The sequence below is a fragment of the Molossus molossus genome, unplaced genomic scaffold (genome assembly GCF_014108415.1).
Source record: "Molossus molossus isolate mMolMol1 unplaced genomic scaffold, mMolMol1.p scaffold_m16_p_2, whole genome shotgun sequence".
Lineage (NCBI taxonomy): Eukaryota > Metazoa > Chordata > Mammalia > Chiroptera > Molossidae > Molossus > Molossus molossus.
This window is the reverse complement of record NW_023425355.1, coordinates 71745402-71758421: the sequence shown is the minus strand read 5'-3', so window position 1 is coordinate 71758421 and position 13020 is coordinate 71745402. Positions and strand designations below refer to the sequence as shown.

Genomic DNA, 13020 nt, shown 5'->3' with positions numbered 1-13020 from the left:
AAAATAAAAGTGGGTCAACCTTGTAGTATACTCCACAGTCAGTCTTGGTTTAAAAGACCCTACTAGCGGAGACCAGGGGAATATGATTTTTAAGCAGGAGATCAGTGGGTGCAATGGCAAGGTGGGATAAGTAAGCAGGTGGGCTTACATGCTCCCCATCCCTGAACAGATTTTCTAATGATTTTATATGCTGGAGATTCACTTAACAAGTTAGAAAACCCCTGACATAGGGCATAAGTGCCAAGAAAGGGAAGTGTACAATTTTAGGGAGAACAAAAACTTGCTCCAGACTCAGTGTCGTTAGTGGCAAAAAGAGAAAATGATGGTAATATCTTTTGACCTTTTGGATTTACAGTAGAAAATCATGAGCAAGTTTGGTAAAAGAAATTCTCTTCTTCAAACCCAAGTTCAGTAAAAGAACAAATCTTTTCTTCTCTCTGGAGACTGGCTTTCTGAAAAAGAAGATAAGCATGATGAGGAAGAAGCTGGCTCAGGGAGTTAAATGAGCTCAGGTTTAAACCTTGACCTCGCCACTGCAGAGCTGTGTAACTGTGGGCAAGTTACTTAGTCTATCTGAACTCCACTTTCCTCATCTATTAAATGGGGATAATAATGATACCTGCCTCTTAAGATTCTAGAAGGATTAAGTGACTTAAACAGAGATACGGCCCTTAGAACAGTGCCTGGCACATATATGCTCAGTAAATGTTAGCTATTATTTTGTTAAAGAGGCAGTGTGTTTATCTGTAGTAAAGTGGAGTTATTTGTGGTTACGCAGCAGTTTAAGCTTAGTAGATAAGACCAAGGCCTTTGAAGTTAAAAAAAGAAAAAAAAGCTGATTCTGGCACTTACTCACATTGACTTTGGGAAAGTTACTTAACCTACCCAGACCTCCATTTTCCCATCTCTAAACAGCATAATAATAGCACCTGCATTATAGGCAGATATTGGTTCTTATTTTGCTTCACGTCTGCGATTCTTGTCATTCTCCTCATCTCTAATGACCTTTTATTTCACTCTACTTCAGCTAGACATTCCCATAGTTACATGTTAGACTTTGTCATCACCTACAGAGGTGGCACTATTGATATCTCAATTTCAAACATTTACTCTCCAAAAACCACCTTCCATTTTTATACAAACTAATGTTCCATTTCATCAACCATCACTCTCCATCTGTCTGTATTTCCTTCTTTGTGCAGTTTAGATACCATGATCCCTTTTCATAATCACTCACCTGCAAATATCCTTAACTCTTTTTCCTCTTTCTCTATCCATCATGCTCACTTGCCAAAAACTCAATCTTAACTGAGCCTCACTATTTGCCATATCTGTGCATTACACTAACTTAACAACACTGGTAAAAATCATACAACCCAGCTGACTGTTTGAAACTCATGATCTCAGACTTGAGATCAGCACTGTTCATATTTGTCTGAGCGGGCTTGCTTTCCCAATGTCCAACATCGCACATTCTCATTCTCAGGTGGTGATCTTGCCCCATAGTTGATTGAGAAAATAGAAATCATTTGGTTAGTATGCTGTAGACTCCCCATAAACAAGCCTGAAAATCTATTTACACCTGTGTCCTTATTTTTATTTTGTACATTTTCAACAGTAGAATGTCCCCTCTTCCTAGCAATTGTCAATGCTTCTAGATGACTCTTCTATCTTCTTGATGACTTCACCCTTCTTCTCCTCCATCACTGAAGTCTTCATCTTTGTTTGGATCCTTCCCATTACCATACAAATATGTTCCAATATTTGCCTTTAAAAGGCCCTCCCTATCCTATTAGTCTCTTTTAGCTACTACTTCATTTCTATTTACCCCCTCAATGATAAACTCCTTTAAGAAGCTGCTGGTGCGTACTGTCTCCTCTTTTTCATCTTCCATTCACTCTTCAACCTACTCCAGTCTGGCTTCTATCCATATCACATAACAAAAATAGTCCTTAACAAGGTTGTCAACATTTCTGACACCACATTCAATGGACATTTCTCTGTTCTTCTCTTAATCTCTCAGAAGCCTTTGACACAGTTGATCAGTCTCTGTTTTGAAACATTCTCCTCTTTTAGTCTGTAACATCACACTCTCCTGGTTTTCCTTCTACGAGTGACTGCTCCTTGTTGTATTCCTTTTTAGTTCCTTAGGTCAACTTCCAAATATTGGCATATTCTAGGACTCTGTCCTCTGTCCTTTTTTTCTTCTTTATCTACACCCTCTGCAGAGGGAATCATTCAGTGGTTTTAAATTTCGTTTATATACCAATCAGTATCAACAATCTTTCACATTTTGATATTATTTGATACATTTTGTACCACTATTTACCCAGTTGCTCAAGCAGTAAAAGAAAGAGCTAACCTGCATTCTTCCCTTTTCTTCACCACTTCCATCCAGAGCATTAGCAAATCCTAAGTGCTAAACCTCCCAAATAGATCTCAAATACATATACTTCTATTGCCATCGCTGTGACCTAGCCCAGGTTATCATCTTTTCATGTTTCTTGTCTCCAAACTGGTTTCTCTGTTTTCATTCTTGCCTTTCTCGAGTCTATCCTCTCTACCACAGTTTATGTAACCTTATTAAATGCACATTGGATTTAATAAGGGCCTTCCAAGATTCACCAAGTCACTTAGAATATAAAATCTAAACTCTCAACATGAATCACAAGACCCTCTGTCACCTTGCACCTGTCTACCTCTCCAGCCTGGTCTTATGCTGCTCTCAGTTTCTCACTACACTCTGGCCACACTGACCTTTTTTCAATTGCTGACACACTTCTGGGCCTTTTCTGACTCCCTCCATCTCTACCCCAACTCTTCCCAAAGTTGGCTCTCTCACTTCTTTCAGATACCTGTTCACGTCACTTCCTCCAAGAAGCCTTCTTTGACCACCTTATCCAAAGTTGGCCTCCCATCTTTTCCTATTGCAACACCTTGCATGTTATCTTCACAGCTAATTTGCAATTATATTGTTTTTTCCCCTTTTGGGGGTATGTGGTTTTGCCTTCCCCAATAGATTATTAATTCTATGAAAAGAAGGATATATATATATAAATACACACATATATATATGCAATATTGATGCTATTATTATCTGTAGACATTGAAGCAAAATATACATTCAGTGACTCTTTCTTCAAATGAAAAAAAATCAAATTCACTAAAAATTTTGGCAACAAAGTTTTTGGGAATCACCTTGAGAAAATCTGTCTGACCACCCTTCTGGTTGATTGCTCTTCTGATCCAAATAGTCACTATATCAGAGGTACCTGACAGCCTACATGAGGGGACTAGGCCATATTAGAAGGGTAGGAGGATACTCTGTCTTCCTTGTTTTGATAACAATTTATTTGGGGCTTCACATAGGAAATCTTTCAGAACTACCAAAATTTCTATTGAAAGGTTCATTCAGTTCACCTTGAAATCAGGTTAATATAAAATATATAAAGAATCAAATATAGTGAGCTACAAAGATGGGGGTACATATATTCTTTCTGATTGGTGTTTTATGCTTCTTAGGGTATATTACTAGAAGTGGGATCACTGGGTCAAATGGAAGATCAATTTTTAATTTTTTGAGGTGACAGTTTGAGGAATGGAGTAGTCCCAGAGACGCAGAAGCGGGGTACAGACTGACAATCCCCAAAAAAGGGGGGGTGGGGGAGGGATGAACCACAGAACTTATATGCATGTGTGCATGAACAGTGGACATGGACAACAATCTGGGGAAGGGGCAGGGAGGGAGGGGGAGGGGGGAATCAGTGGGGGGGAAAGGAGAAACATCTGTAACAAAAATTAATCAATAAAAAAAATAAAAGAAAATAAAATAAAAGAATCAAATATATAGAGGCAAGTGAGTTCCATGTCAAATCTACCAAATCATAAAGTAAGGGTGCAGAGTCTGTGCATTTCACAAGCTCTCCCTGTGGTTTTCATCATCAGGCAAGACTGCAAAACTGACTTAAGAACATGCATGGGCTTTTCTGGGTTTCCTGATTCTTTTATCCACATCCCTCAGAACTTATCCCCGTCCTAGTCACCATGTTCTGCTGTCTCCCTTTGCCCAGAGCCAAATTGGCAAGATAGCCACTTCTCCTCAACTACTGCTCACAAGGAAAGCTCATTCCCTGCCCCTTTCCCAAAGTAATATTGCTCCTTTGCATGTTTTCCAAGCCTTCTGCATCCCCCCACCCCGACTTATTCTAGGATAGTGTCCTGATCACAGATAGACTGTGAACAGTAAAACAATCTTATCAGTTGATAATTTTCACTGCTGCACACTTGATTTAAGTTGGAATTATTTTTGATGATTTATGTTTATTGTAATTTATGATACTGACACTGTGACTCTGACACTGTGAGAGCAGAGAGATAATTCCTCTGCTGCTTGCTGTCATCTTAAGGCAAGTCTTTTCACCTGTTTGAAATAGTCTTTTCATCTATAAAATGGGAATATTTTATTTATTTGTTCAATTCCTATTTACCAAATACCTAATGTGTAAGGCACCTAAGATACACTCACACACATATCATGAGGTTATTGTGGGAACTGAGCAGGATGGAGCATCGGATATCTGATTCATAGTCACCACCCATACATGTTGCTATTATTTTTGCCCTGCAGCAATTTAAAGTTTCAAGTTTCCAGGAATTCTAAGGCTTACAATTTAATACAATTTGAAAAGGTATAAATTATTACAAGTACTTAGGAGTCCTGACTTTCTTTCATTAGAAGCCCAGTAGAGCTTACTCCCTCGGGCAGAGATTGATGCAAAGCCCAACTCAGCCTTGCCAAGGCTCTTGAACTAGCCCTAAATCTATCTCCTCATTTGTGCATGGCCAATTAATCATTCAGGTGGTTTGTAGCTTATTTATTTGTTAGTCTTAGACAAGGACTTCAAACAAAATAATTTGCACTACATTGGCAGATATATCTGTACCATTTCCTTAATCAGTGCTTTTATTGTTTTCAGCATTCACTCATTCATAAAATACATATTGACCACAGGTGCTGGAGATGTGGCAGCACACCCCTCAAAGTCTCAGCCCTCAAGAGGTTGACATTTTTGTGAGGTCTTTATAGTGCCCTCTCCCCCACTTCACATTAGACTGTAAAGTGCCTGAGATCAGGGGCCATGGTGGCAGCTGTTACATTTTTTCCTCTCAATCACACAGCATGGAGCACAGCTTGAGGTATATAGGATGTCCAGTGTGTGTGTGTGTGTTTGGTGGCTTACTTTTCATGGCTTACTGTGGCTAATTTACATTAGGATATAACTTAAAAGAATTTACATATATTATCACTTAATCCTCAAAGAAATCCATTGAGGTGGCACTATTTTAATCCTCATTTTACAAAGGAGGAACTCAGGTATAGAGAGGCTAAGAAATGGGACCAAGTTCCTGAAGTAATAAGTAATGAAGCGACATTTGAACCCCCAGGCTGTTAAGATCCTCATGTCATTCCACCCAGTTTGCCCTTATTTGTAAGTTCTTACTGAAATTAGTTTAAAATTGAGTGTGGAGCCCATAGTCCTGGCCTTTGGTGTCCAGTTTCATTTTTCCTGATTGCAGAGTCTTGGGGTGGCCCTACGTTCTGGGCTGAAAACTGCACATCTGGGACAAATCAAGCTAATCCTATTAACTTGTTCATTTTTCTGAGTCACTTCAGTAACTTCAGTTAAATCTAGCTCAGACTTTAAAAACCTCAATAAGGTTGCTTCTATGTCAAAATAAGAAAATGGTCAAGACTTTTATAAGATACAAGTGGATGCGCTCTGAGACTCAGATGAAACAAATTCTAAATATGAAAATACTAAATAATACAAATGAGGGTCTCTTCAGTTAAAGATCCTGGGTTTTATGCTACAAGCTTCTCCTCAGTTTGTTCTCAAGATACAGAGACATACTATCAAAAGCAGAACCATGTACTTATTTCCACTTGCAGTGCTAGCATTGCCAAGGCTGACACTGGCCAGTCCACGATCAGGAGGAAAATATTTCTTACCTAAAAACGAAGAAACATGATTGAAAATAAAAGTCTAGGGCTGGGTTAGAAAGTGCTCAGTTGTACCACAGGGCTCCCAAATCACCTGACCCTCGGTTTATGGACACCTGGCATATTTTCTCTTAGATGCTACTAAAACAGAGAAACTTCTGTGTTTGTTTTTTCTTTATTGATTTTAGAGAGGGAGGAAGGGAGACGGAGAGAGAGATAGTAGCATTGATGAAAGAGAACAATAATTGGCCAGCTACTGCATGCCCCTCACTGGGGATCGAGCCTACAACCTGGGCATGTGCCCTGACTGGGAATCGAACAGAGACTTCTTGGTGCATGGGCTGACACTCAACCACTGAGCCACACCAGCCAGGTGAGAAACTTCTGTTTTTAAGGTTCCCTGAGCCTTGTTCCCATCTTCTAGGTAGTGTTTCTTCTTCTCCTTTTTTTTTTCCAGAGCTTTCATATTTATTAAATGACATCAGAACTTTTGCATTTATTAAATGTGTTGCCCTTTCAAGAAGTTCCCTTGGGACACTGCACACTTATTCTGATGCTGCTGCCAGTGTGCTAGACATCTCAGGAGCTGCTCTTCACAAGTTATAGTATACCTGAGAAAATTGTCTTCGCCTTTTTTTTTTAATTGATTTATTTATTTTTGTCACAGATAGTTCTCCTTTTTCCCCCAGTGATTCCTCCCTCCCCCTCCCTCCTCAATCTGTCCCTAGCTTTGTTGTCCATGTCCATTGTTCATGCATACATGCATATAAGTTCTGTGGTTTATCTCTCCCTTACCACCCCCTCTTCTGGGGATTGTCAGTCTGTACCCCACCTCCACATCTCTGGGACTACCCCATTCCTCAGACTTTTATGTTCATTATATTCCACAAATAAGTGAGATCATATGATACTTGTCTTTCGCTATTTGGCTTGTCTCGCTTAAGATAATACTTTCCAGGTCCCTCCATGTCATCTCAAAGGATAAGAGATCTTTCTTTCTTACAGCTGCATAGTACTCCATTGTGTATATGTACACTGCTTTTTTATCCATTCGTCTACTGATGGACATTTGGGCTGTTTCCAGATCTTAGCTATTGTAAATAGTGCTACTATGAACATGGGGGTATATATATTCTTTCTGATTGGTGTTTCAGGCTTCTTAGTGTATATTCCTAGAAGTGGGATCACTGGGTCAAATGGAAGTTCAATTTTTAATTTTTAGAGGTAACACCATATTGTTTTCCATAGTGGCTGCACCAGTCTGCATTCCCACCAGCAGTGTATTAGAATCCCCTTTTCTCCACACGCTCACCAACACTAGTTGTTTGATGATCTGTTGATGGCGGCCATTCTGACAAGTGTGAGGTGATACCAATGACATACTTCACAGAACTAGAACAAATACTTCAAAAGTTCAAATGGAACCAAAAAGACCTCGAATAGCCACAGCAATCTTGAAAAAGAAGAACAAAGTAGGAGGGATCACATTACCCGATGTCAGGTGATATTACAAAGGCACTGTAATCAAAACAGCCTGGTACAGGCACAAGAACAGGCATATAGACCAGTGGAACAGAAAAGAGAACCCAGAAATGGACCCAGGGCAATATGCTCAATTACTATCTGACAAAGGGGACAAGAGCATACAGTACAGTAAAGACAGTCACTTTAATAAATGGTGTTGGGAAAATTGGACAGCTACATGGAAAAAAACTAGACCATCAACTTACACCATACACAAAAGTAAACTCAAAATGGATGAAAGACTTAAATGTCACTCATGAATTCATAAAAATCCTAGAAGAAAATGTAGGCAACAAAATTTCAGACATCATATACAACAGAATTTTCACTGACACATCACCTAAGGCAACAGAAACAAAGGAGAAAATGAACACATGGGACTACATCAAACTCAAAAGCTTCTGCACAGCCTTAAGATACAATCATCAAAATGGAAAGGCAACCCCTGTATGGGAGAGCATAATTGACAATGATACATCATATAAGGGGTTAATTTCCAATATATATAGAGTGCTCATACAATTCAACAAAAGGAAGACAAAGAACCCAATTAAAAAATGGGCAGAGGAACTAAATAGACACCTCTCTAAACAGGACATACAAATGGCTAAGGGACATATGAAGAAATGCTCAATATCACTAATCATCAGACAGTGTTTCTGATTAAGGGTTACTAACTTCCTCAACAGACCTGGAACCATCAGTTACCAATTAATACAACTAATATCAACATTAACAAAAAGTATGAAGAGTTTGCGGTAGTCAAGACGTTACTGACAAACATTTGACACTGTGCCTGCATTATAGTTTTGTCACAGTGTGTCTGGCATATAGTAGATGCTCACTAAGTATTTGCTGAATTGGATTTAATATAGTCATGCTTGGCAATAATTTGAGCCATCTGTGTTCTATGTTCTAACCAACTCTTGAAACAAGGCTCTTCTGTGTGTATGCACAGGCATATACACAAACACAGTTGGCCTGATCTTCCTTCTGGATACAGTAGAAACAGATTTTTGACAAAGAGTTCAGGGTGGGAATTTTCATAGGGTTCCCAAGCATAACATTTTTATAATTTATTCTTTTTTTTTGTCAGTCCTCAGCCCAGGATATTTTTCCACTGATTTATTTATTTATTTTTTAGATATAGTGGAAAGGAGGGGAGGGGGAGAGAGAGAGAGAGAGAGAAACATAGATGTGAGAGAGACACATTGATTGATTACCTCCTACATTACCCGATATCAGGGCCAGGATGGAACCTGCAACCCTGGTACATGCTCTTGACTGGGAATCAAACCTGAGACCCTTTGGTCCTCGGGCCTATGCTCTAATGGCTGAACCAAACTGGCCAAGGCTGTAATTCTTTTAAAGTACATACATTCATAATCAAACTCTGGAAATGATGAACTTGTATTTTAATAGGAAATTTTTTTTCAACTTTAGGATGGGACAGTGTCTGACATAGGGAGGCTATGCTGAACAGAACCTTTGTGTACTATACACACAGTTCAGAGAAAAGGTAGCTTATAGCAATTGTTTTCAGGCATGGGACACTAGAACAACAGATGTGGATAGACTTGGGAACTATAACAGGACATTTACTCAGAGTGCATAATGCCAGAAGATGCAAACTTGGCCCCATGAAACTATAAAATATATATATTATCAGTATTTCACATGAAAGGCAAATCTTGTAGCAGAGTGAGTTGCTCTTTTGGTGAAAATATACCTCAAGCCAATTCTTTCCCATCCTTTTACAAAGAAGGGAGTCTTGTTTTGGTTTTGTTAATCCTCACTTAAGAATATTTTTCCATTTATTTTTAGATAGAGTGAAAGGATGAGGGGAGGGGGACATTGATGCAAGAGAGACACATTAATTGGTTGCCTCCCACACAACCGTGACTGGGGCTAGGGATCAAACCTGCAATCCAGGTTGTACCCGTGACCAGGAATCGAATCTACAACCCTTTGGCCCATGAGCCAATGCTCTAACCTGTGAGCCAAACTGGCTAGGGCTTGTCTTTTTTTTTTTTTTTTTTAACGGGTATTTTATATCTAGTAAGCACTAATTAAATATTTGTTGACTCAGTAAATAAAGAAGTGTTTTAGTTCAGTGAAAGGGGTGATGATCAGGGAACGGGAATCCAAGGAAAACCGAGCAGGAGGAGCCCACCGCACAGGCATGACTCATATACATCCAGGCACTGAGATGGTCTCCAGGCAGCAATGGGGCTGCCTTTATAGTTGCTTTGAATTTTAATGTGTGAAGCAGATGACTGGTATAAATTGCCCTTGTTTTTGCTTGGCATCATTGCAAATTGCCAACCTGTTTGGAGAATCGAGCTTTAGCTTGTAGGTATGCCACAGAGATCTGTTTTACAAATAAATTATTTAGTGGCTCACAGTGAGTGAATGCAGACCCTACAATTTCAGGCAGCAACACATCATTTTCCTAGGATAAGTCCAAGTAAACAGACTGGGTGAATATTCCAGGCCAAGTTCATCTGCCTGGCTCTCTATGTACCCCTTTATTCATTAAACTGTGAATGTCAATGAAGCCTAGTGAAGATATATAGAACATTTAAGTAGAACATTCTGTTCCTCAAAATCCCCATGTCCAAAGTGGCAGCGATTAATATTGACACCCTACCTCATGCCAACTCACTCTCAACTCCAACCAATCAGAGACAAGCAAGTGTCTGGAGGCTTTTACTTATAGTGGGCTGAGCTGGAATACAGGTTGAAGGGCAATCCTGTGCTTTTGGTTGCTTAGGCAGGGTTGCAATTTTCCCACATGGCACATTGTTGATAATGTGCTACACATCTCTCTTGCTGGAGGAATTTTAGGAGGGACTCATATTTCCCATCAGGCTGGGTCTCTGGAACCAGGTGCCCAGTGGGGAAGGCATGAGGGTATTCAGGCTCTGGAGATTTGGGGCTGGTTGAGGAGGAGAAATGCCACAGCTTACCAGGCTGAACAGAGGGACTTCTAGTCAAGGGCAGTGGGTACTGATTCATAGCCATGGGACCAAACCCATTCATGATGCAGTTGGTGTCATCATTTGCAAAAAATACTTCAGGCTGTGGTTTTGTCCACTGAGAAGAGAAATGCCACTGATTTGGAGGCCTGTCAATATCTGGGAAGGAAAGTTTTAGAAGACATGTTAAGTATTTATGTATTGTTTTCAAAAGGGAAGTAACAATTTTTTCTGGTTAATATACATTTTTAATGTAAAGAAATTCAGAAAAAGGTTTAAAAAATCACTCATCATAATATCCAGAGACCACCATTGTCCACCTTTGGTTTATTTCTTACTGGGAATTGTTTCTATTCATTTATGCATAGTTTTATTTTTATTTATTTCTTGATTTGAGAGAGTAAGAAAGGGAGAAAAATAAAAAAAAGAAAAAGAAAAAAAGAAAGAGAGGAAAGGAGAAGAGAGAAACATCAATTTGTTGTCCCATTCATGTGTTTATTGGTTGATTCTTGTATGTGCCCTGACCAAGGACTGAACCCAAAACCTTGCTGTATTGGGACAACACTCTAACAAACTGAGCTACCTGGCCAGATCCACAATATTTTCACATAACATATTGTTTTTAAGGCTGCTTTTGCATCATTAATATCACAAATATCCCCCATAGCAATAAATAGAGCCAACAGCAGCTTTTTAAAATTTTTATTTTTTTATTTTTTTTACAGATGTTTCTCCTTCTACCCTCCAGACCCACACCTCCCCTTCCCACCCCACCCCCCCAGCATTGTTTTCTATGTCCATTGCTTATGCATACATACATATAAGTTCTGTGGTTCATCTCATCCATCCACCCTGCCACCCCCCCCATTCTGAGGTTTTTCAGTTTTAACCATACTCCATTCTATGTCTCTAAGTCTATTTTCTTCATCAGCCCACCTTGTACATTATATTCCACAAATAAATCAGATCATGTGATATTTGTCTTCCTCTGATTGACTTATTTCATTTAACATAATACTCTCGAGGTCCCCCCATGCTGTCTCAGAGGATAAGACATCTTTCTTTTTACAGCTGCATAGTACTCCATTGTGTATATGTACCACAGCTTTTTTATCCATTTGTCTACTGATGGACACTTGGACTGTTTACAGATCTTGGCAATTGTATATAGTGCTGCTATGAACACAGGGGTACATATATTCTTTCTGATTGGTATTTCAGGCATCTTAAAATATGTTCCTAAAAGTGGGATCACTGGGTCAAATGGCAATTCAATTTTTAATTTTTTGAGGAAACACCTTAGTGTTTTACATAGTGGCTGCACCAGTCTGCATTCCCACTAGCAGTGTACTAGAGTACCCTTTTTTCCACACCATCATCAGCACTTCTTGTTTGATGATTTGTTGAAGGCAGCCATTCTGGCTGGTGTGAGGTGATATCTCATTGTAGTTTTAATTTGCATCTCTTTGATAATTAGTGATGTTGAGCATTTTTTCATATGTCTCTTGGTCATTTGTATGTCCTATTTGGAGAGATGTCTATTTAAGTCCTCTGCCCATTTTTTAATTGGATTCTTTGTCTTCTTTTAGTTGAGTTGTATGAGCACTCTATATATATTGGAAATTAGCCCCTTACCTGATGTATCATTGGCAATTATACTCTCCATTACAGTGGGTTCCCTTCCAATTTTAATGGTTGTTTCTTTTGCTGTGCAGAAGCTTTTTGGTTTGATGTAGTCCCATGTATTCATTTTTTCTTTTGATTTTGTTGCCCTAAGTGATATATCATGGAAAATTCTGCTGCATATAATGTCTGAAATTTTGTTGCTTACATTTTCTTTTAGGATTTTTATGGATTCATGAGTCACGTTTAAGTATTTTATTCATTTTGAGTTTATTCTTGTGCATGGTATAAGTAGATGGTCTAGTTTCTTTTTTTTTTTTTTTGCATGTAGCTGTCCAATTTTCCCAACAACATTTAATAAAGAGGCTGTCTTTACTCCATGGTATGCTCTTGCCACCTTTGTCAAATATTAATTGTGCATAATGTTTTGGGTCAATTTATGGGTTCTCTGTTCTACTCCATTGATTCATCTGCCTGTTCTTATGCCAGTACCAGACTATTTTGATTACAATAGCTTTGTAGTATAACCTGATATCCGGTATTGTGATCCCACCTACTTTGTCCTTTTTCAAGATTGCTGTGGCTATTTGAGGTCTTTTTTGGTTTCATATGAACATTTGAAGTATTTTTTTTTAGTTCTGTGGAATATGTCATTGGTATTTTGATGGAGATTACATTGAATTTCTAGATTGCTTTAAGTAGTATGGACATTTTATTTACTTATTCATTTATTTTTCTTTTCTTTTTTTTATCCTCACCAGAGGACATTTTTCCTTTTTTTTTTTTTCAGATAGAGTGGAAGGGAGAGAGAGAGATAGAGAGACAGAGAGAGAGAGAGAGAGAGAAACACTGATGTAAATGGGACACATCGAGTGGCTGCCACCCGCACAACCC

The 13020-nt window shown here is 38.9% G+C and overlaps 1 protein-coding gene across 1 annotated transcript in view; it reads right to left on the bottom strand.

Annotated features, from left to right (window-relative positions):
- Positions 1 to 408: 408 nt before the first annotated feature.
- Positions 409 to 13020, bottom strand: part of VGLL1 (vestigial like family member 1) — a 46256-nt gene continuing 33644 nt past the window's right edge. The window contains 3 exon segments of the mRNA XM_036271639.1: positions 409 to 452; positions 5954 to 6010; positions 10243 to 10662. Of these exon segments, the coding sequence (XP_036127532.1) occupies positions 409 to 452; positions 5954 to 6010; positions 10243 to 10662 (521 nt within the window).